At 40.3% G+C, this 25,302-nt stretch overlaps 1 protein-coding gene across 2 annotated transcripts in view; it reads right to left on the bottom strand.

Annotated features, from left to right (window-relative positions):
* Nucleotides 1–25,302, bottom strand: part of CRIM1 (cysteine rich transmembrane BMP regulator 1) — an 836,765-nt gene that overhangs the window by 121,351 nt on the left and 690,112 nt on the right. For both annotated transcript variants that reach the window (XM_088474447.1, XM_088474446.1), the window contains exon 9: nt 19,549–19,705. In XM_088474447.1, the coding sequence (XP_088330573.1) occupies nt 19,549–19,705 (157 nt within the window). The remainder of the gene's footprint in view (nt 1–19,548; nt 19,706–25,302) is intronic.

The following is a 25,302-nucleotide window of genomic DNA, read 5'->3' as shown; positions in this document are numbered from 1 at the left end:
TTTCTTAATCCTGCAGAGAAATACACTGGGTGTTAAATTTGGGGTAGAAAATGAATCCAGCTGTATGGTTCCCTGGCCACCTGGGAGTTGCAGAAAGGGACACATTTCTCAGGGATTAAACCTTTTGAATAAACAAACTTGGTAAAGACCTTGGTCCAATGAAATAAAAAACCACAGTCTAAGAAAAGCGTCTTTGTAAATCTCCGAGCACCAATTATGTTATGATATTTCAAGGGCAGAGATTTAGTGAAGCTGTATTGCTGATTGCAGCAGCGCTGTATAATACTGCAATTACACTGCAATTCTCATTACCTTTCCTAACATTAGGAGTTCAGATGAAAGCTGGAGAGGTAAAAAGTATGAGAACAGTGAACGCCTAATAGGACCTTATAAATAGGTCTTGTGTCTGTACAATTACACAACACAGACTTGGCTCCCTTCTTATTCAAATCATTACTGATAAGAATAAAGTATCTAGGCAAATGTGGCTACACTTATTTGGAGGCAAGTACCCAGAATGCCTTGCTGCATTTCAGGCACTTGGGTTTCTCAGAAACATGCAATTGTAACGGTTCACAAAACTGGAACACAGATCCCCTGGGCCACTTAGAGGACTGCCTAGCCTATGGCAAGTCGTAGATGTGGACACAGCCAGCATATAAAAACGCACACGGATTCTAGATATATTTCATTTCATGTAGCTTCTTGGTATGCATGAATATAAAACAGGCTGCTTACATTGAACTGCAGAACGACCGATAATATAATTGTATCGCAATTGGTGTGTATGTTTCTTAGGAAGAAAAATGTGTTGGTTTTTGTTTTTTTTGTTTTTGTATTTTGATCACCTGAAATCAGCATCTGCAGTGTATAGCCACTAACATTCAACTGCAAGGAACTTAAGGCCTTAGATTAATGTATATTTTTTTTAAAGTAAATTAACATCCGTTAATGCTGATATTCCAAGTCCAAAAATGCTGTGAGTGAATAAGTCCTGTATGCACACTCTTCTGACAAGCACTTGTCTGGCATCAATTACAACATTGCCTGCACCTTACAGAAGCGGGAAGGTTTGTTGCAACAAAAGCGATCTATGGGAAAATTCATTAACTACATTTTTTAATATGATGTAAGAAAATGTTGAGACATTACAAATCAACACATATTGTAAATGAAAGCGTAAATTGTAGAATAAAGGTGCGTCTCCACTAAGCGAGATTTGCAGGCGATTGAACGATAGCGACGTCGTTATTGTTCAATCACGTACAAATCGTGCATGCATCGGGCACATTTACGTCAGAAAAGACCAGCGATACGCGCGCTGTTAATTTCTGACATCTGCCTTCGCCCATACATGCTGGTCAACCTGACAATCACGTCAGGTTCGCAAGTACGGGGATAATGGATGTGCCTACACTGAACGACTGAACGTTCAGTGTAGGCATCTTCACAGATGGAGAAACGACAGCACGATTACAATGTCGTAATCGTGCTCTCGTTTCTCCGTCTATTAGTGGATATGCACCTTAAGTTCATGTGTCCACAGATCTACAGATCGTTTGGACTGTATTTTTTTTCTGAGATTCCGTCTGCTGATGTATTTGTGGGGGAGGGGGTGCTGATTATAGTACTAGATATGTGCACCTTCAGTTACATCCCCTTGTATTTAAAACATACATTACTTTGCATGTCATACCTGGGACTTGAACTCTCAACCTCATACACTACTGTCAGACACCTAACACATGGAACTATTTGTTCCTGCATAGGGAGTCTGGTAATTCTACCTAAAGGAGGCTAGTTTTAATAGTCAGTATAAAACCATTGCAGCTAAGCAGATCACTGTACAGTATGTAGTGTGTGGCTGCATGTGGCTACATACTAATAGATCTGCTTAGCTGCAATGGTTTAAACTGACAATTACACCTAGCTTCATATAGTTAGAATTACCAGGTTAATTCTAACTATAAATGTAATAAATGTCTGACTATAGTGTCTTAGGTTGAGATTTAGAAACTGAGTTTATTGGTAAGCTGAGAAATATGTGTTTTATATACAGGGGGATATAGCTGAATGACAGCCTGCACATAAATCACATTATTACTGCTAGCTCACATTCAAGTATGCATATGATATAGGAGGTTTGGTGTTGAAATCCATTGCTTGGAGTGTTTGGAAAGTATGTGTAAGGCACATACATGGAAACCCCCTTGCAGATCCTGCGCTTCTCTCCTCCGCTGATGGCATGTAAAATATGGGGTGCACTGTCCTAAATGTACAGGAAGCAAAAAATGCAGGCATAAGGGTCAACCTGAGAAATGTACAATGCCAGCTGGAATAAAGTGTGGAGGATGTGCAGGCTCGGATAGGTTCGAGTTTGCACGCCGAGTTCGGATTTTACCCTTCAAAAAAACTTGACTTGTCCAGGAATGATGATGTTTGTCCATGCAAGATGACGTTTAGCCTCTTTCTGAGTTCCGTTTTTTTGGAGGGAAGAATCCGAACTCGGCGTGCAAACTCGAACCTATCCGAGCCTGCACATCCCTAGGAGGGAGGGATTTAATGTAATGAGGTTGGGGACTGGGCTATTAATTCAATAATAAGGATGGGTTTATATTATTTAATAATAGGTTGAAGACATGTATTTATGGGGTTTGGATCATATAGGGACTATTTAAACTAATAGGAGTCCAACAATTGAGACCTAAGTTATAAATAAACAGAAAAAAAAACATATTTAAATGTGCTTTTAAAACCTGTGTTTTAGACTAAATAAAAAATATATATGACAATTATTGAGGTGACTTCTAGGGAAATTGTTAGTAAAGTGGTTAATCCTTGGGTCGTTATAAAATTAATATTGGGCTGAGTTTGATGAGAAGGAGGGAAATTTCTTAAATATTAATATTTATTATTTAATGTTGGGGCTCTTTTGGTGGGAAATAAATGTATTTATTAAATGTAAATGCTATTTATGTAGTAGTGGGCTGTAGGAGGAAGGACAAAAGAGTATATTTTAAATGCAAATGCTAATTACTTAATGTTAAGGGTGTTTAGGTGGGATTGGGGTCTGCTATATTATATATAGTAAGTGTAAATACTATTATTTTACTATTACTTTTATGTCAGAGCATGTTGGGGGAAAATAGGACTATATATTAAATGTGTATTATAGTAATTGAATTTATGGACTGGTTGGAAGAAAATATGACTATTAAATGTGAATGTTTCAAATTTTATGTTGAGGATGTTTGGTAATTATTAAACGTGGATGCAATTCATTAAGCATCAGAGCCAGGTATGTGGGCAAGAGGCTCACTGTAAAGCTGGCCATCCATTATACAATTTTCTGTCAGATATCTGTCCAATCTGGCTGGTTGGAATGAAAACCTGGTAATGTATGGGAGCAAATGACAGTCAATTATATGGTTTTAAACACTGAAAAAAGGACAAAAAAAATTGTTCAAATTCGTTAAATTTGTGTATTTTAACCAATTTGCCTGAAGAACCATTTTTGACTATTTTCCAGTGTTTGTGAGCAAATGGATGATTCTCATTTGCTCCCAGACATTACCAGGTTTTCATTCCAACCAGCCAGATTGAACAGATATCTGACAGAAAACTGTATAGTGGATGCCCAGCTTTAAGGAGCATACACACGGTCAGATTTGTCAGACTTGTCAGATTTGTCAGATGAACGATTGAACGATTAAACGATTTGAACGATTTGGACGATTTGACCAAAGTTTTGAACGATTTGAACGATTGAACGATTTTTGACTGCATTAAAATGAATGGAATCGTCCAAGTCTGACTGCAAACACATCAGATGTCAGAAATCGTTATCTGACCATCGGGAACGCGCATCGTTGATCGTCCATTGTTCAGGCATGTCAGATATGAACGATTTTCCTTCAGATATGAACGACTGAACGATTTTTAAATCGTTATCGTTCATATCTGAAGGAAAAATCTGACCGTGTGTATGTACCATTATTCTTCCAATGTTACAGTACCTATCCAGGGGGGGCCCATAATGAAAACCCTGCACCCATATTTTTTAATGCTTTTCCGAAGTTCCACGTCGGCAGTAGCAGTACTGCACAAAACAATTGGAAATGGCCGTGGCCAATTTCCCAGCATTTTGTGCATGCGCAGTAGGGAAATAGCTGGAAAAATGGCGGACACGCCAATTTCTCGGTGACCTACGCATGCGCAGTAGTCTCTGGGCACAGACTAGTAGCCGGAGTCTACTGCTGCGGTCAGTGTATTCACTCGCAAAGTGAGTGACAGGTAGTCAGGAGGGTGGTTAGAAAAATGCAGGCTTGCCTGACCGTTTAAACACGGTTTTCAGGGCATTCATAAATAAGCCACTGCGTTCTTGCTTGCAGCAGGAGAACCCTCTGCGTGTCTGTGTCTGCAGCATGTTAGACTTACTTAGGAGGCTGATGGCCTGATCTGCATTCCATGTTTCCGGTTTTGTGCATGAGCAGCGGATGTGAGATGCTTTCAGGGGGTACCTCTAAGCACTGGACGGCAAATTAATCATTAGTATATTTTCGAGATCGCGATGTGTGAGAGATCACAGTTGCAATTGAATTCGCGTACATCTCTGAATCACGCCCTTTGTCCTAACTGCAAAGACAGATGGAAGGTATATCCCATTTCACATAGCTCTGCTCGTGTAGGAAGACCTGCGTGTCTCTAACAGCTTTGCTTGCAGCTTTATCCTTGTATTTAAAGTGGTCATGAATGAGTTGGGATGCGGCCTAGCACCGGCTAAAATGATAGCCACGATCCTTACCTGATGGCCACATGATTAAGAATGAAATGAAAGCACCGGAGCATGTGCAATACAGACACTAGATCAGAACGTAGAAGATCAGTCATGTGCAACTGCAATAAGCAAGCGGAAAAAGATAGCGCACTGTTACACTGACTACACTGATACAACCACTTATTGGATGCTCTGTCCTTGATATAGTTGATTGATAAATTGATCTGTTCATTCATCTATTATCGCTGCAAATAATGATGATAACAGATGATATTTAACAGGCAGAAAATGTGCTTGCTCATATATCAATAAGTTTATGCTCCACTGGGGTAATAATTTTAGCTATATAAATAAAGGTTACTAAATAATCAATAAATAACTTCAACTAGTGAAAACTACAAATTACATCTGGAAGCTTTTAAATTATGCTTTGTTAGATAGATAACTAGTTAAAATGCAAAATATGGATGCTCACCTGTCCTAATCCACAATGCAATCAAATTCAGTTATCTATTAGATGAGATCTGATTTAAGGGGGAAAACTGGGAATCCAATTAAAAGGCTGCAACATATTAAAAGCATCCGTTTCTCTCAGATCCTCTGTAGCAGCCATGTTTGATTTCCCATGTGAGATACGAGCAGCTGTAACTGCAGTATTACAGATATCAGTGCACAATAATAACCTTTTAAACATAAACTGTTCACATAAACTGTTCACATAATTATAAGAATTTTTACTCATTTTACTCATAATGAGAGGATCAAGCACGATGCTATAACTGTTCCAAGTATCACTGATACCAAAATAACTTGCTTTTGAAGTATATTAAATATTGTACTACGTACGGTCTTCTGCCCTAGAAAGTCATGTTGATAACTATCAGTGGAAAACAGGTCACTTATATGCTTGGTGATCCTAGACAGGTATTAAATTGAATTCTGGAGGCTCTTTTTGCTAAAGAGGTACAAACAAACCTAACAACTGTACCAATTTCAACAGGGCAATCACGATTTTAGAGGACTGACTCAGGATGAGGATATTTATTCCGATTGGTGGGGAGGGGTTGTGATTTATTTCTACACTAAGAGCCTGATTCAGAGATTTATACAATGCCGATATTTACGAGAGATTGAGCGATTGTTTGCTATTGCGCATGCGCAAAAGTCACACTGGGCACGCGCAGTGATTGATTTGCTATTATGCTCACACAGAGGATTCACTCGCAAAGTGAGTGAGTGACAGGTAGCCAGTTTTAGGGGGCGCTAACGTGGAGGTGGTTACAAAAACGCAGGCGTTTCATGGGCGTGCATAAATGAGCCATTGTGATCTCCTGTAGCATAAGAGCTCTCAGCGTGTCAGGAGAGACTCAGTGTATGAGACAGGTCAGACTCACTCGGAAGTGGCGTGGCTGCCCGATCTGCGTCAACATGTTTACACTGTTGTCCGTGAGTGATTGCAGCTGTGGTTACATTAGTGTAAATCTCTGAATCAGGCCTTCAGCACTGACGTGGGCACTCTCACTAAGGTGCCTATTCATCAACACTAAAATAACATTTTTAAGGCCATTTTCCTTAAATAACGTTATTTTAGTATTCATGAAGAGACAACGCAGGAGATATCACTGAAATCTCCTGGTTAAGTCCCCTGCATTAATTTCCACACTCCCCATACATTAATATGGAGATATGGAAATTATGCTACTCATCAAATTCCGAAAATGATGTATTTTCGGAATTTGATGGAGTTACTATCCGCCACTGTGAGGTGGCGAATAGCAGGCGAGACTTACCTGTGTCAGCGTGGTCAGGTCCCCTGGCGTCTCCCTCCATCGATCTGGTCCCTCCTCTGGCTCCGGTGGCAGCTCGGACACTGTGTTCTCCCAGCAGAACACATTAAAGTTTAGGAAAAAAAATTATTATTTTTTTCCTAAATTGTACTGTGGTCTGCTGGGAGACCATGTGTCAGCACAGCCACCGGAGTCGGAGACAGCTGCAGCTGGCCGGTAAGTCGGGGACGGGAAGTATGCGGAAGGGGGAGGAGGGGTGAGGGGTACACAAAATTACCGCAGGTGTCGGCAGTGTTGCGCATGCGCTGGTTTTACAGATGTAAGAAGGCATGCGCAGCACGGAGTCCAGCTGCGATAAGTTAGAGTAGAGAGGGAAAAGTATCTATTTCCCGAAAAGCTGTCATAGCAAAATTGACAGCTTTTTGGAATAAATAGTTATGGAGAGGAGGAATGATGAATTCCTCCGGTAATTAGGTAGAACTCCATGCGAGGTCTAAACCTAATTACCTCCATTGATATTTTTAGGTATGATGAATAGGCCCCTAAGACTGTGGCCATGGCCACAATGTCATGGGCATGCCCCATAGTTGAATACGTTTGAAAAAGCACTTCAGGGAGATTGTGAGAGCAGCACCTATGAGCGCATGTATTATTATTATTTATTTATATGGTGCCACAAGTGTTCCGGCAGCGCCTTACAAAGTATATAAACAATTATGTGACCAAAGACTTACAGTACAATACAATAGAATGCAGGACAAAGACATGGATAATATATATTGCTACATGAGCGACCATAACACCCAGATAAGCAGCAGAGCATAAGCAACCAAGTGTTAGGTGCCCTAGTGGTGAGTAAGAAATAGATTAAACTAAAGTAGCATGCCGTTAAAGTGGGTGTGTACTGCTACATCTGAGAGGCGTGTCATAACACTGACTTACATCTAAATGTAAATGAGCCCCAAAGCAGTTAGTAAGATCTACTTGGTGATGAAAACACACTGATACTTGTGCCTTATACCCAATGCAGGGAAATGATACTAATGAATCATTATGATCCCATTTGAATGTATACAGTATATCTTTCTTTTTTTTTCTTTTTTTTTTTTTTTAATATAACAGCTTCATAATGGGGTTATGGTGCAATCAGGGAGATAGCTAGACTCTTCAGGGAGTTTGCTACTAATTCAGGGAGTCTCCCTGACAATCAGGGAGAGTTGGCAAGTATGGTGTGCCCCCAGTGTGCCGTGGCCATGCCCCCTCAACCCAAATCTGAATTCCCAAATTTTAAAAGGTATGGAGGTGCAGTAAAAGGGCTAAAATCTATGGGACTATAAGATTATTGAAATCAATAAAAACAACATCTGTAATATGGACAAGAGCAAGGAATTAGTTCTCTTCTGTCAAACATAGATCCTTACAAAACAAAACAAAAATAAAAAGGTTCACCATACAGTATATATCATCAATACACCAAAATCATTTGTGGCTAAATAGGGAAACATTAACATGCCATGATCTTCTAGGTTCTACCTTCTCAAAAAAAATGGATTAAAAGGATACACAAGGTATATATGAAATTTAGTTATAGTTTTGGAAATTCAATACATTTTGAAAAAATGAAACAGATAGATTAGTCATAAAAAAAAATCCTCAGTTAGTGTAGACTTATCATAATTTTCAGTTCCAGGTCAATGAGGCTCTTAATTTAGCACTGGCCCTTAAAATAAAAATATGCATTTCCTGGGTTAATACATTGTCACACTAAACTATCAAAACACCAGTGCAGCTCTATCCTGGAAAAGACACTTCCATAAAACTACTGGTATGTGACAGCTACAGAAGTGATAAAGAATTTTACACTGCATTGAGCTGACAGTATAACTCCATCATCCATGCCAGAGCTAGAACTGAAATATAGTACACTGCATTTGATTCATATAAATACTCAAATACCAAAGGAACACTCAATAAAAGTCATCTAGCAGACATTAAAATATCATATCTTTCTTACAGATCTCACATTCTTCCAAAGGACACTATGCTACTGTCTCATGCTGAAAGTACAGGCTCCAGATGCAGCAGAAAACCGCAGCGTTGCACCTCAATCCCTCCCATCCAGTCATTTTACCTTACCATCTTGATTGAAAGTGAAGACATTAATATTCCATAATACAGGGATATAAGCAGTGATACATACAATCCTATTGTCAGTCAGTCATTCTTGTTTGTAGCAGTCATGGGTAGCCTAATAGAATTCAGGGGCCACAAGGTGCTGCTCACCAATCTTCAAAAGGGCCACATATTACCCTAAATATTCGCAATTACTTTAAACAATACAATTAAGAGACACCGATCTGAAATAACATAGCAGCAGGCATTTTAAAAAAGTATTACAAGTTATAGCAAACAAATCTCACAATAAAGCAAGAAGGAGCTGAAGACCACAGGAGTAGTCCTCGGGCTACCTGTTATCCATCACAGGTTTTAAGCTGCATAACTAATGATAGCATAAAAAAAGTGTATGTAAATTGGAGTATTTACTACCAAAGTGTAGTGTGCAGTAATTCAGAAACCAATTATATATGAAAATAAGGGTAAGTATGCCATTATTGGGGTGGTATTAAACAAATACTCAGCATTTTAAATACACACAATCAGTGGCTGACCTCATGCGGATTTAGTTGTCTGTTCAGGATTATATTACCTGCGTCCTGGGAGTTCTATATGACCTGACCGATAAATGGGCGTTATGGAATCTTCCCCCTCTCATCAAAATTTTAATTTATGGGATTGTGTAGTGGAGCAGCCAAGAAAACCATTCTCTCCCAGTGTGTTACCCAGCATCAAGCCTTTGGAGGGGCATTTAAAGCCTCCCCCTCTTGTCAACACCCCCATTCGCCAGCTCCCACTCGTCATCCAGTCTGCCCCAACTCGTCCGGTACACTTCACTGGTTCCTTAGTTATCTTGTCATTTTGCCAACTCCTTATTGCTTTGATTATTTGCCTCGTCATCCCCAGTGCAGATTATTGTCTATAGTATTGCAGTGGTCATTTCTTGCACAGGAGTGCATGTGCTGAGGGTCGCCTGCGGTGTATGCTGTGTCTGTCCATCCTGGCCTGCACTGGCTTCTCCTGTACGTCCCATCCTGCACTGATGACTTCTCTCCATCCCGGGCCTGCTGCGACTCCTGCTGTCTGTACCAGTCTGTGCTTATCCTCCTGTCCCGGCTGTCTACTGTATCCTAACTCCGGCTGCATAGAGCTCTCCGGTAAGAGGGTCTATGTGTGGCCAGAGATTGCGGAGCGGCTTCAGAGGGATAGTGGTGTGACCACGAGGCAGGCGGCATGGCTGCAGAGGAGTGGTTTGCCAGCAGCTACCCCCCTGGTTGTGTGGCAATTGGGGGGGGGGGCTAGCTGCTCAGCAATGTGACCGGGGGGGGTTGGGTGGTTGTTTGCCTGGGGGGAAGCTGCACAGCAATGTCATTGCAGAGCGGTGGTTTGCCTGGGGGGTATCCCCTCAGCAGTGTGGCTGTGGGGGTTGCTTGCCTGCGGCGTAGGTGCAGAGCAGTGAGGGGGCCTCCATTTTACTATATCCATTCAACTGCGTACATTTTGTGGACTAGTACAGTGTGTATCCTGGCTCCTAGATTTTAGAAAAATTTGTCAAACCCTGTATATATACAGTCAGGTCCATAAATATTGGGACATTGACAGAATTTTCATATTTTGTCCTCTATTCACCACCACAATGGCTTTGACATGAAACAAACAAGATGTGATTTAAATGCAGACTTTCAGATTTAATTTGAGGGTAATTACATCCAAATCAGGTGAACGGTGTAGGAATTACAACAGTTTCTATATGTGCCTCACACTTTTTAAGGGGCCAAAAGTAATGGGACAAACTAAACAATCCTAAATCTAACTTTCACTTTTTAATACTTTGTTGCAAATCCTTTGCAGACAATTACAGCCTGAAGTCTGGAACGCATAGATATCACCAGACACTGGGTTTCATCCCTGGTGATGCTCTGCCAGGCCTCTGCCAGTTCCTGCTTGTTCTTGGGGCATTTTCCCTTCAGTTTTGTCTTCATCAAGTGAAATGCATGCTCAATCGGATTCAGGTCAGGAGATTGACTTGGCCATTGCATAACATTCAACTTTTTAGCCTTACAAAACTCTTTGGTTGCTTTTGCAGTATGCTTCGGGTCATTGTCCATCTGCACTGTGAAGCGCTGTCCAATGAGTTCTGAAGCATTTGACTGAATATGAGCATATAATATTGCCGAAACACTTCAGAATTCATTCTGCTGCTTTTGTCAGCAGTCACACCATCAATAAATACAAGGGAACCAGTTCCATTGGCAGCCATACATGCCCACGCCAGGACACTACCACCACCATGCTTCACTGATGAGGTGGTATGTTTTGGATCATGAGCAGTTCCTTTCCTTCTCTTCTCCCCATCACTCTGGTACAAGTTGATCTTTGTCTCATCTGTCAATAGGATGTTGTTCCAGAACTGTAATGGCTTTTTTAGATGTTGTTTGGCAAACTCTAATCTGGTCTTCCTGTTTTTGTGGCTCACCAATGGTTTGCATCTTGTGGTGAACCCTCTATATTCACTCTTGTGAAGTCTTCTCTTGATTGTTGACTTTGACACATATACATCTACCTCCTGGAGAGTGTTCTTGATTTGGCCAACTGTTGTGAAGGGGTTTTTCTTCACCAGGGAAATAATTCTTTTGTCATCCACAACAGTTGTTTTCCGTGGTCTTCTGGGTCTTTTGGTGTTGCTGAGCTCTCCGGTGCGTTCTTTCTTTTTATGAATGTTCCAAATAATTGATTTGGCCACACCTAATGTTTTTGCTATCTCTCTGATGGGTTTGTTTTGATTTTTCATCCTAATGATGGCTTGCTTCACTGGTAGTGACAGCTCTTTGGATCTCATATTGAGAGTTGACAGCAACTGATTCCAAATGCAAATGTCACACCTAGAATCAACTCCAGACCTTTTACCTGCTTAATTGATAATGAAATAATTAGGGAATAGCCCACACCTGTCCATGAAATAGCTTTTGAGTTGATAGTCCCATTACTTTTGGCCCCTTAAAAAGTGGGAGGCACATATTGAAACTGTTGTAATTCCTACACCGTTCACCCGATTTGGATGTAATTAACCTCAAATTAAATCTGAAAGTCTGCAGTTAAAGCACATCTTGTTTGTTTCATTTCAAAACCATTGTGGTGGTGAATAGAGGCCAAAATCTGAAAATTCTGTCAATGTCCCAATATTTATGGACCTGACTGTATATATACAAATATTTTGTCCCAAAACTGCCGGCACTCAAACAATAATTCCACATCTGGCCTCGGTGTCCTTATCAGGTAGCATACAACACTCCAAACAGAAGATAGGCACTCGAGGCAACCCCGGTACCTATGCAGGACGGGGAGCCGTTTCCTGTTGGACCGCAAGCTAAGCGGTTGCACGCTGGACCGCAAACAAAGCGGTTGCAGGACAACGTAGGTAGGCGGAACCCGAAAGTGTGTCTCTTATCGACATGGGCTGCTTGCAGTTTGAGGTGACTGGTGGCTGGCACAGGTACCGGGGTTATTTATGTGGGTAAGTGTACACACGTTGTCTCTAATACACTATATATATATAAGTTAAAGTATTTGAAATACTATTAGTTTATGCAACTTAGCCTATAATATATATATATATATATATATATACACATGCAGTATAAATATATAAATATATGCACAGATATCATCAATAATGGCGGCACTCCGAAGACTGATCAAAGTAGGTGAAAAAACAATGTGTTTATTATCAACGTTTCGGGGTACAGCAATCCCTTCTTCAGGATAAACAACAAATACAGTGATAAACAAAATTTGTGCTTTAAATATCTTACCCACAAACTGCCCTCAAGAAGCTTCCGACAGCAACACCTCTGGCGTTCTCACAAGGTGCAGCTATACAAGTATATGTTATATTATATCTCATTGAATCCTGACGAAAGAACGAGATTAATGTTCTGAAACTTTGATTAACAAAGGGGCTCCTTACGTGATTTTCAGTCAGTCGCCACGAGTGCCGCCCGTTGTGCTGGAAATGTTACATTCCTCTTCGGTCGGGAGAGGTAATTGAGGAAGTCTCAGGCGCAATTAACATATGGTCTGTGTGAGTGCTGGCATCTCTGTCTTTTGTATATATATATATATATATATATATATATATATATATGTACACACACACACTTATATATAAATAAACACACTACAAATATGAGGTACATACCATTCCCAAGTATCTGATTGAGTAACTTTACCCAGGTTTGTAGGTGCTAACAAATGATGGAAAGTATTCTTTAATAACATTTCATGAACTGTACATCAGTGCTGTTGTTCTGCCCCTCCTGTGCTAACTGCGCATGCGTGGCCATAGGTCAGCAGATGTGCCCACAAAAACATGGAGGTTAGGGTCAGGTGGCCTTATCATAGAAAAGAGTTTGGAGGGCCATTTATTCTTGGTTAACTAAATGAAATTACTGGTTCTATGTTACAGAAATGGCAGAGCCATGTTAAAAATAGCCGCCATTCGAGAGTGCTAGTGCAGCTTTAATATGCAGACGTCATATAGTAAATTCATTAGTTCTTATATTTTCCCTACTTGTTTATGTAAGATAAATATATACATCATCATAAACAATTATTTGCATATTCCAGGTTTCTGTCAATAATTATATAGTTCAGTTATATATTAAAAATCCTGATTAGTTGAACAAAAGTAGAAGAATCGTTTTAGAAAAGAACAGTTTCTTTTAACAAGTCGCAATAAAAGAAGAACATATTTCTTGCAAAATGAGGAAAAGCAATAATTTAGTTTATAGAAAATAATTCTCTCACAACATGAAATCACCTGGCGGCAAGGGAATTAATTACCAGGCAATGGCCTATTCTAAAGTGAATAATTCATTAATTGCTTAATCATAATAATCAACTTTTTGCCAACCTTCAAGAAGTATTATGGATGCACCTACATATGAGCATGTAAATTGCTTCACGAGAATTTGGGATGATTACAGTGGGTCATGGAATGTCAATGTGTTCTAAATGAACATTTGTTATGCTTTAACTGTATAAAATAGCATTTTACATGAGGCAATGAGCAGTGGAACTGCAGGGTTGAATGACGATCTTTTGTGTTAAAGGAGCCATTTCCTATGTTACACTCGATATAATGCTCTACCACAGCTTTAGAAAAGTCACCGCTCTTTCATAATAACTGTGACAAAGCAGACTCTGAACTGACATTGCATATTTACTATTATTATTATCATCATCCTTTATTTATAATAGTTATTTATATAGCACCAGCATATCCTGTTGCTCTTTACAATTGGGAACAGAACAATTATAAAACAAGACTGGGTAATAACAGACAGACACAGAGGTAAGAGGGCCCTGCTTACAAGCTATAGTATATAGGAAAATAGGAATTTGATACATGCGGATAAGCACTACAGAATGCAAATGGTCCATCCTGATTACATAGGTTCTTAGAGGGCTCAATGATCCAGTGACACAGCAGTGTTGGCCTGAGATGAGTGGATTATATGAATGTAGAAAGAGAACATACATTATGTAGAATGATGTGTGGACTGTATTAAGGAGAGCTAGTTTGTGTAAGATTGGAGTAAGCTTGCTTGCAGTGGTGAGTTTTCATTGAATGCTTCGAAGGTTTGGAGCATCGTTGCCTACCCACCCGATTCGGCCGGGAGCCTTCCGATAAATGGGTGCAGATCCTGGCCCCCCGGAAAGGCAGGGCAAGCCTCCCGACTGCCGCCGGTCCCCCCGCGAATACCTGTTAAACCCCTGCAGCGGGGGGGGGGGGGTGTGTGTGACGCGATTCACGCTGAATCGCGTCATTTTGGCCCCACCCCTGCTTCACAATGCCTGTTTTATCGGCATTATGTTGCGGGGGTGGGGCCAAAATGACGCAAGCACATGGCCCCGCCCCATCACTCCCGCCAATGACATCTGTTCAACCGGTCACATCCCCTTTTGCTGGCCACGCTCCCTGCCGATCTGGCTGCTCCCTCCCGGAAGGAGCAGTCAGATAGTCGGCAAGTATGGTTTGGAGGCATTCCATAGAGTGGGTGCAGCACGAAAAAGTCCTTTAGTGAATGGCAGAAGGTAATGAGTGTCAATGAGAGACATAGATCTTCTGTAGAATGGAAGGGTCCAGCTGGGAGATAGTATGAGATAAGCAAAGAGATGTATACAGTATTGTTAATGTAGTGTTGTTTATGGCCTTGTATGTTAGCAAATGTATTTTATATTGTATTGTATAAGACACAAGCAGCCATGTGGTCATAAAATATAGGGGTTTCCGTGACCCCCATTCACTGCAGTGTTATTCCCCTACTCTACCTCAAATCCTCGCCAACACGCCTCATTGAGGGAGGTGAAAGAGGGTTTTCTTCAATTTTTTTTCTACCAGCTGACAGGCAAGAGAGCTGCGGTTCAAGTAATCTCACCACCACACTTATATATACGGCTGGTTTTCCTACAGGTTGTGTAACTGCAGGTTAATGTATATGGCCATATTTTTTTTTTTACATAAAACTCAGGGTGACGATTTGTGGTGGTTTGGGTCTGAAAATGGAAGTTTTGCTCTGATAAATCCATCAGTTTCTAAATCATCCATAAATGTGGCATGAAAACCTGTTAATTTCAACCTATCGCTGCTTGTTAAATTCAGCCCCCCAATTGAAATGAACCAATTCAGACTATAATCAACTAAATTGGAAAACAGGATAGGTGCATTTCAGAAACAATTTACCAGAAAATAAAAATATAATACATTTTCTTTAAAGCATCAACTAAATAAGTGTGAAGCAATATTTCAAAGCCCTTTTCAAAAGTTTCAGAGCTTCTCTGCTTCATACAATCTACTGAAATTAAATTACTCAACTCTGAGAAAGGGCAATTTTCACAGAACTGGCAGGGGAATAACATGACCCAGACTGGGTACAGAAAGGCGCTTAACAGCTGGGACAATATGTTGTATCAGCCAGCAAAGTCATAATGCTCTCCAGTATAATGATATCTAATGGTACCCTATATTTTTCAGTGTCTTTTGTCTCCTAGCCTGCAGAAAGTGCTTCATACACTAGGTACGTTGCTGTGCGCATTATCCCTCAATAACATATCCATAGACGTTTATTCTTTGCCTAGAATACCATTCTGATTCCTTTGCTGTAGACAGCTTATCATACACAGATACAAATCGGAGATTATGAGAATAGGAAAATCACAGATTTATGTTAGTACAGCAGGAAAGTGGTTAAAATACGGACTATTGTTTGCAGTGCCGCCTGTATACATTTACAATATATCTGTCTTCATTTTGCAATGAATATCATTTATACAGCCAGCAAGTATTTGCTTCTCTCTTATCTATTCCGCTCAATCCCTTTCCTTCGCGATGACCCAGCCAGTGAGGCAGAAAATTCAATTATTTGTTATTTTTCAAGAATTTAAATACAGTCTTTTACAGCAGCCAAATTACCTTACATAAAAACCTGTCATCTGAACCTATTGTTAAGGTCGTTTAAGAAAATCTGTAATCTGTAGGCTAGTGGCAGCATGTCTCCCATCTTCTACAATGCGCACCAGACACGTTGCACTTTTGGATTGGTCCAATGGGAGAAAAGATTCCATATATTGCTCATCCCAAATATAGCAATAATCTAGCATACAGTACATGGCTTTCAAGATGTGTCTAGCAGTGAGAACATAAACAAAACAGCTAAAATGTTGTACAGTGCTGGAAAATACCAACAGACAATGAGTGGGAAAACACCAGCAATTTTTGATGATATGCATGCCCTGCCAGTTTTGCTAATTGGCCATGCTAGAACTGTTGAAAGGCATGCTTGGATGTGTGGTTCATCAAAGGCTGGATGGCCGCTTATTGCCCACCCCTGAAATACTATCTCTTCATTCCTTCTGCATTGTAAGAAGTACATTCAGTACTGTATAAACTGACACACAAGTATGTGATTGTTTTAGGTCTGTAATTAAGTTGTACAGTATCTTAGAAAATAAGTACTGAGAAGTGGACTCCATGTAAGTAATACAATACACATTTTATACCACTCATTATAGACAATTTAGATGCTCTTTAAACATCCTTGTACAAAGGTAATTTTCAAGTGCTATAATTGATGCTCATAATCAAGGCTGCTTGTGTATTACAACTGTACAACAAATACTGAATACCTCCTAAAAGTCCCAAGTTAGGTGGGACAGTCAAGATTGAAGTCTATCAATTGGAACAGCTTTTTACCGCTAGCGTGAAATTTAGTAACCATTTTCCTTGCTAATGCTATGCATAGTGGCAGGTGCATACCACATTTAGGGGTGCCACAGAAGGAAGTGCTGGACAGGCCCCCAAGGGTGAATTGGCCATATCCTAGTAGCACATGACTATTCTCATGTACATGTTGGCTCGATTCCTTAGGTTAAACAATTGGGAGGTATAGCAATGCATACTTGCCAATTTTATAGTTTTGTTGTGGGAAACTTCACAGAGAGGAGATGGAGGTGGCCGCTGTGGTATGCGGTCACATTGCCGCCAGATGGAATGCCGGGCGTTGATATCCCGACGTCTGAATCCTGCCGCCCGGCAAAATGCCGGAGACGATATAAGGACAGTGAACAGGATACCAACGCCGGCTTCTCAAAGCTTCACAATCCTGATCGCTCAGACGGGTAAGTACCAGCAAAGTCTCCGGAGAAGGGGGGTTAGGTTTAGGTGCCACAGAGAGGGGATATTAGGCACCCCCAGGGAGGGTTAGGTTAGGGGAAGAGGGGTTAGGTGCTACTAGGGGGGAAGGTTAGGGTTAGGCACCCTCCCGGGAGGGTTAGGGTGTTGGGAGCCGGTTTAGTTTTAGGCACCACTAGAGAAGAGGTTAGGGTTAGGCACCCCCTGGGAAGGTTAGTGTTAGGCACCACCAAGTGAGGGTTAGGGTTAGGGGGGTAGTGGTAGGTTAGTGTACTTACTTACTGCTGCCGAGATTCTGAACCAGCCGGGCTTCCACTGTCGGGATTACAGCCAGCGGCTGAATACCGTGGGGGTTTGCAGCCATCATGAGCCCTGTCCCATCCACTTCACTAGGAAATGAGTGGGATGAGGAAGAGTGCCTATCTCTTCAGGAACTCTTCCAGAAGTAGATGGGACTCCAGAAAAATTTGGGAGCCTCTCTTATGTTCTGGGAAAGTTGGCAAGATGTAAGACTGGTATACTTTGGTTGTATACTTCATGCATTTGTCATCTTCCTCTTCATTGGGGCACATTGATATATTAAAACAGTAAAAAAGTTGTATCAAAATTGGCCTTAAATTACATGTGTTATCTACATAGAGTGGAGGCAGCCATTTTGCAAGTTAAATTTACACTTCTCATAATTAACTTTGTGCCTTGTGATGTCACTGCTTATCTCTTCACCCAAGCATTTCACTAATGTCCCTTGTTTAAGCTTATTTTGCATTTTGTACTGTAAAGGCAAATGTAAAGCACTTTGAGTCCTTTAGGAGAAAAACGCTATATAAATAAAATTATTATTTTTATTATTATAATGAACTGATACACTGTATTATCTTGAATATTTATTCAGCTCTCACAATGGCAGCCTGAACTACAACAAATGACATGAACTTTCATGACAATAAAGGACTGGTGAGCTGACTGGTATATCCATGCCAGTTATTGGTCTTAATTCACCTAAACTGCATAATTTAATATGAAAGAAAGTTAGACCTACATCACAGGCAATTCATCTCTTAAATGTCCAGACTACATGTAGTACATGACCAGGGTACATGGCTTCCTGTAAAGCATGAATACTAAAGGCTACATAGACAGGCTACATAACAAACAGAAAAATCTACTACAGGTACTCCCAATAAGCTGACTGCTTGCATGCACGTAACAATGCACTTGTGCTTATTTAATTACCTCGACAAAAAAGAAACATGGTGTTTACTACAGTTAATGGGCTGGATGTTTGACCCCTGACCCTGATGCCTCTAATGTCTAACCATAGGGTCTATTACTTAGAGCAATTGATCAAATCTTTGTTTTTACAAAATCTTTATACCATATTCCTACTAATGGAATCTAATTATCTGATTGGCTGCTAATGGTTACATTACATGTGTCCTTATTGACATATTTTATCATATAATACTTCAGGGTCCTTCTATAGTAACTCACGTTACAAAGTGACATAGTAAACAATTAGCAATTCCTAGATACAATTTTTTAAAGCATGATGGGTCTTATTATTTTCTCAGTAAATAAAATTAATTTCACATAAATTCCTTTTGCGGTTGATAGCCATGCACAGACTTGCTAAGTCACTTTGTAATGGGAGGTACCATGGGTCATTCCATCATACAGCTGAGGAGAGATCACTAAAAATAATAGAGCAATGTGGGTAAAAGCACATTTTACTTCTAGGTATTTCAATTTAAATTCACCATGCACAGTGTTTAGAGCATCATATAGAGGGATGGATACATGACTGACAAGCAAAACCGAAATGTAATGGGATTCCAGGGACTTGGATAAGTATGCATTAGGCTGTAGCAACAGTATAATACATATGTACACAAGGTAGCAATTGGGAACCACTTTTGTTTTGTGCTCCTGCTTAAGCAACACAGCAGAGGAAGGCATGTAAGTGTAATAGATGAAGTTGTTCTAGCAAAAATCTGCACACACAGACCTTGCAGACACTTCTGTCAGACAGCACATCTATTAAAAATGCAGCGAATTTCTGGTTGGCAATACTATTTCATGCTGGAGGGCTTCAGGGAGAAATAACCCAGAAATTTTATGAGTTTTTATGAGACTAACATTTCCTCCACAATGACAAAGCACTATGGATAAGTACTTACAGGTAGCCGAAAGGACAGTTTTTGTCACACACCAAAGGCTTGCACTTTTTGGGCCGTGGCCGGCACTGGCAGATCTCACAGTTATGATGGTGGGTCTGAAAGCCGTATGGGCAGTCCAAGGCACAACCTGAGATGAGTCCGGTACAAAGTTCCTCTCCTATAAAGGAAAAAATGACATTTATCAGAACAGCCTGTACTGCAAAATGACTTATTTCATTAACAGTATATATTTTGTATGGTTCATTTTCAAACACTGGTACTCCTATCACTATGTCCAACATTTTTCTTAAGAAAATTCCTGAGAAGGGAAAAGAAATGTATTTTAGGAACACCCGTAATAACACGTGGCACTATTTTTCCTAAGAATGTGGCCACCAAGTTATACCATTCTACTGTTATCTATGAATGTACTTTTACTTCCTAACAGCAAATCATATAAAATGGTAGATACTGGTCTATTTTAATCAATGCGTAAACACACAGCAATAAGTCTCTCTAGGCTAAACAAACTGTACTTATAAATAGGGTATATTTTAGCCTTACGACATTAATGTAATCAGTTCTCAAACTATTTTTTTTCCCACAGAAGTTTAGCATTTTTTTCAGACTGTTAATATCCTTAATTTGTTTTTGTGACTCATGGTTTCCAAGATATTTTAAGCATTTCAGGAGCCCCTGCTATTTATGCGATAGCGATAAACAAATGTATCTGTCATGAAGGCACCATATTAGTTAGTTTAGATTATGCTAGTGGTATGTCTGTGCCTGTAATATTGCTAAGCCATTCTCCATTACACATATAAACTGTTACAGAGCGCTGTTACATTTAATTCATACTGTATACATGCTGTATGCCTACAATGGCATTTATTGCAGCTACGCAGGTTGCATTTGGAACTGATAACCCCACTAATGGCTGTGAAAGCTTTCAGCAAATACATTTAGCTGGAAAATCATATAAATGTACATAAACTAATTAACTGGTGAAACCTAAGTTCAGCACCGAAACAAGCTGGCCGAGTGCCCTATGACGGCTCTAACCCTAGGGCGCATGATGATGTCGCACAGAGGGGGACTGAAGCACTAGAAAGCGTAATACTGCCCATAGCATCCTCAGGAGTCTCCAAGCAGCTGAACAGACTGCACTGCAGCATGGCTGCCAGGACCGGCCAAAGGATGCTTTGGGCGCCACTTCAGCAGTGATACTAACTTCAGGGTGCCCTTCAAGGCATCCTGCTAGCCAGTAGCAAGGGCTGTGGGGCAGCAACAGGTCATCAGTTACAAATTAAAAATACAATAATGATAAATCAATTTAAAAAAAAACAAAACCCCTCTAAATTACAAATCCATTATTTACGGATCCCTGACGCTGTTCTTTGGAGGCCAGGCCACTGTGAAGCAGGACAGTGGTCTAGCCAGCTCTTATTAGGACAGGGCAACCTTGTGAAGCAAAGGGTTCTGAAAGAAATCCCCACATTTTTAGCCAAAAATAGGGATTTTCCTTTTTCTTTTCTCCTGGTCTGGGGTGGTTAAATGTTTCTCCAGTTTATTTTCTCCATTTTCGCCTGTTTGCCTTTTTTGCCGCTAATTGAATATGGCCCCAAGTGCACCCGCGCATGCAGGGGTGGTTTCCGAGTACCTAGAAACCCCTCCTGCCTGACCCAGCGAGCAGCGCTGAAAAAAAAAAATATATATATATATTTTTTGCACGCTGAGATTGGGCTGGCTTAAGGGGGAGCTGCAGCGCGCAAGCCCCTCCCAGTCAGTTCCCATAGGCCAGGCGGATGATAGCATTGCTGCTGCCGGGACAGTGCCAGCGCTGTGTAGTTCTGGAGGTCAGCCGCAAGGAGCAAGACGTAGGTGGCCAGGTGCAGCCCGGGGGGATAATAATGTATTTAGCCAGATGACTCAGACTGCTCTATGCGGGGGGAGCGCCGGGGGTCTTGCGGGCGGCAGCGGGTTTTTTTTTTCTTACATTATGCCATTCTGCTGTGTGTGTAAGGGGGAGGTGCGGACAGTGGGGCAGGGGAATAATCTGTATTAAATGATACCATTATTTGCGGTGGGGGGGGTGAAGGGGGAGGATAATATTTATTAGATGATGCCAGTTACTGTCTGCTGTATGTTATTCCCAGGGGGTGGGGGGATGGGGGATGGGAGGATATTTTTTTGAGTAGAGTGGCAGCATATTACCAGGAGCTTATATTATTATATTATTTTATTATTTGGTACCTTTAATTTATGTATGTAATTGATTTACACACATGACACACTTCATCTGATATAAGGTTTATACATGCTCCTAATCTACAGTATTCAATGCTTCATGCTTAGCGATTCAAATTTGCCTTTATAAAATTGAAGTCACTGTGTTTTAACCTATACCTTTAATAAATTACTAAACATTAAAACTGTTGCTTTGTAAACATGACGAAACACGAAACCATAAGCAACACTTGAAAGACAAGAATTGAGAGTTCCAGAAAACTAATGTAGCAGTTTAGGTCTCTCTGGCACCTGAAGCACAATATTCTGAAGTGTACTTCCGCAAACATATTGTTTAAGACACTGAATGTTGTTCAAAATGCTTTTGTCGTGCATGTAACACTGAGTTGTTTATATAAGAAGACATCTGGTTGACCTCTATTTCTTCTACTGCCATCACAAAAAATGTTTTGGCCTCCTGTATTGACAAGTCATAGTGTCTGCAAGATAAAGCTCTTGTGAGACAGATGGAGAGAAGCAAAAAGTTGCCTAAAGACTTTTGACAATAAACTGAACTATTAACCTTTTGGTGATGTTCCGTCATTTCCCATTTCTCCATGCTATATAATAATGGGAGTTGCTAAAACATATCTGAAGTTATAAATGAAGTGTTTTGGAAAATAATTACTTTGCTGGAATTTACTGGTGTTTTTGTCAAAAGAAACCAGTTTGACGATACTGACAAAATATTTTGACGATACTGACACATACTTCCTGGCCTCGCAAGTGACCTGGACCCGGTCAGGCTGTGGTAAGCTTCAGTTACCGCAGCCTGGTCAAAGGGGCAACCATGTTGTGTCGGTAACCCCAGGCTGCGACGTGGCAGCACTGGGATCGTAGATGCAGCAGGGAGGTGGCCGTTTCCTACAGACACCTCCTGCTGCATTTGCATTTTAGATGGATGGAATAGCACATACGCTTGTGTGCGGCTCTTCTATACCGTCCATCGCTCAATCAGACCCAAAGTCCTGACAGAAGAAATGACATTCAGCACTATGACGTGTTAATAGATTTAGCAACTAATTGGATGCTGGTTTCTTGTGCTACACCATAGATGCTTCAGGACACAGATAACACACTCATCATTTTAAACTGTGAATATCCTAATAATAGAATCATTGAGCTAAACGCAAGAACACAATTTTCCTACATCCTGTAAAAAGATGAAAGCTCAGTAGGTATAATTGATAATGATTAAAGGATTACTTTCTATTTAAGACGTGCAAGGAGAAATAGAGGGAGTCCCTTGAAACGAAGTGTAATTTGTGATACATTTGTGCTTAATTAAAGGTAATTTTATTCAGTACTATGCAAAACATCCACTTCAAAAACATGATGCATATAAATGCACAGACATTTGTAACTGCTAGTATCACTTAGACATGTTACAACAAATTCTACCTTCGCATCAACTTGACATGTTCTAGTTTTATTTTCCCAGAAAATGACAGAAAGAAACAATTAACCTGTACTGAGATAGGTCCTCTCCTAGTGCCTGTGCTAATCGGACCACAGCGAGAGGCACTTAACTACTGGGCATGAAAACCCACTGATTGTATATAATGTCTTCAAGGATGATAGCACCCCGCTGGACGCAGTCACAATGAGGGATTTATTTATGCTCTGCTCTGCTGTATCTAATGAGAACAGACCCCTGCTGGGTCAGAGTGCTATAGGTGTTTATGCATGCTTGGCACCGCAGCTTCTCACAAGGTCGTATTGATCCCTGAGGTTTCAAATCACAGAGATTCAATGCTGGTGACTCAACAAGAGAGGCCCTTATTCAACGTAATTTACCCGCATGAAATGTATTCTTCAATTAAGAGTCACTCAGGTATTCTTCCACATTAATCTCTGGCCGGAGTGTTGAAACTCTTAGCGCTTGTGACAGATGATGTGTCACCGGCATGAAGTGTTGCTTCTAACTAATTTATTACACTGACCCTCTATGAACACATTTAAAGAGCAAGTAAACCCACGTTGGGACGCAAACATATAATGGAACCTGTGTGCTAGAAAGCTAAATACTTGTTTTCTTATTAAAAAAAATAAAATAAACAATATGAAGTGTTCATACATGTTAGGTTTAATGCGAAATGGCACATAAAGGTAAAGGTTACTTACTGTGAAATTTTGGCTTGCAGTATCAGCAGCTGTTTAATATGACACCTGGATGTGGGATATATATATATATATATATATATATATATATATTGGATAAGTTGCGGACAAATATCGGAAAAAAAGAAAGAAAGAAAACCTCCAGTGGATTTTATCTCTCCACAAAGTTATAAAAGAAACTTATACAGTATTAGTACAGTGGCAAAAGACCAACAACAGTGTGCCACAGTGACTGACACATATCCACAGCAGTATGTTTAGCTATATCGGCTTGCCTACTGTGGGGCTGATGGGGAGTGCGTTGTATATCCACTTTGGACTGAAGGGGCGCAACTGGGGTGTAATTAGGCATCCTTGTGCAGGCAAAGTTCAGTGATGGCATGTCGATGGTATTGCAGGTTCTGCAGAGTTGTGTACTGTTTTCAGAGCAATATGTTGCAGCAGTGATAGAACTGGTACAGGTACACACATATGATGATGACTGGTATGAAACAAATCGTATGGATAGTGATATATATATATATATATATATATATACACACACACACACATATATATATATATATATATACAGTATATAAATATATACGGTATGTATATTGTTCAGACCTTCCTTTAGAAGGGAAAACAGTTAGACAAATTAGAATGTTGTCAATGTCAAGGAAACATCTTTGACCGTATTCAGCGGATGCGGAGAGATCATCATGGACGCTCCCTAGGAAATGGTAAAGCAGTAGAGCTTGTAGAAGTGAGTGTGTGTTATCAAATTCATGTTCCATATGTATGAGAAAATGTATCAGTATTTGCATTATTTTGTATTTAGTTCTGCTTGAATAGGGTCAGGCTCCATGATAAAGGAAAACTAAAAGTTAAATGTTGTGAACAGTAATAATAATTTAATGGATTGAAAAAAAAAAATCTGATAAAACAATCAAGGGGCATTTTAGTGTGTAATGAGCGTCCTTCTTCCTTTCTATGTGCTTCCATTGTACGGCTATGGCACCTCTCTGCTGTCTGTCACGTCCCATGAAGCCCTTTATAGGCCTGCCTAGGACAAGGACCATTTCATTACAGCGTGAGGAGGTGTTGTGATTTTCGTATGAAAACCTTTTCTCTTTGCAGTCACATATCATCAACCTAGCTAAAGTCAATGAGACGTGGTATTGTATAGTCAATGAAGCTGTTGTCCTTCTCCGCTGTGATTTTATTTATATGTATAATTTGTAACAAGTATCATCGCACTATGGTTTATATACATATCACAAAACACACAGAAATGTGTTACTTGTATACTTTGGAACAAAGAAATGTGTGTTTTGTCTAGCGCTATGTAATAATAAATCTGTGTGACGAATGGTGCGGAATGTG

This window comes from Taudactylus pleione, unplaced genomic scaffold, assembly GCF_031769625.1.
Source record: "Taudactylus pleione unplaced genomic scaffold, aTauple2 ptg000154l, whole genome shotgun sequence".
NCBI lineage: Eukaryota > Metazoa > Chordata > Amphibia > Anura > Myobatrachidae > Taudactylus > Taudactylus pleione.
The sequence above is the reverse complement of the archived record's forward strand: the minus strand, read 5'-3'. Positions and strand labels throughout refer to the sequence as shown.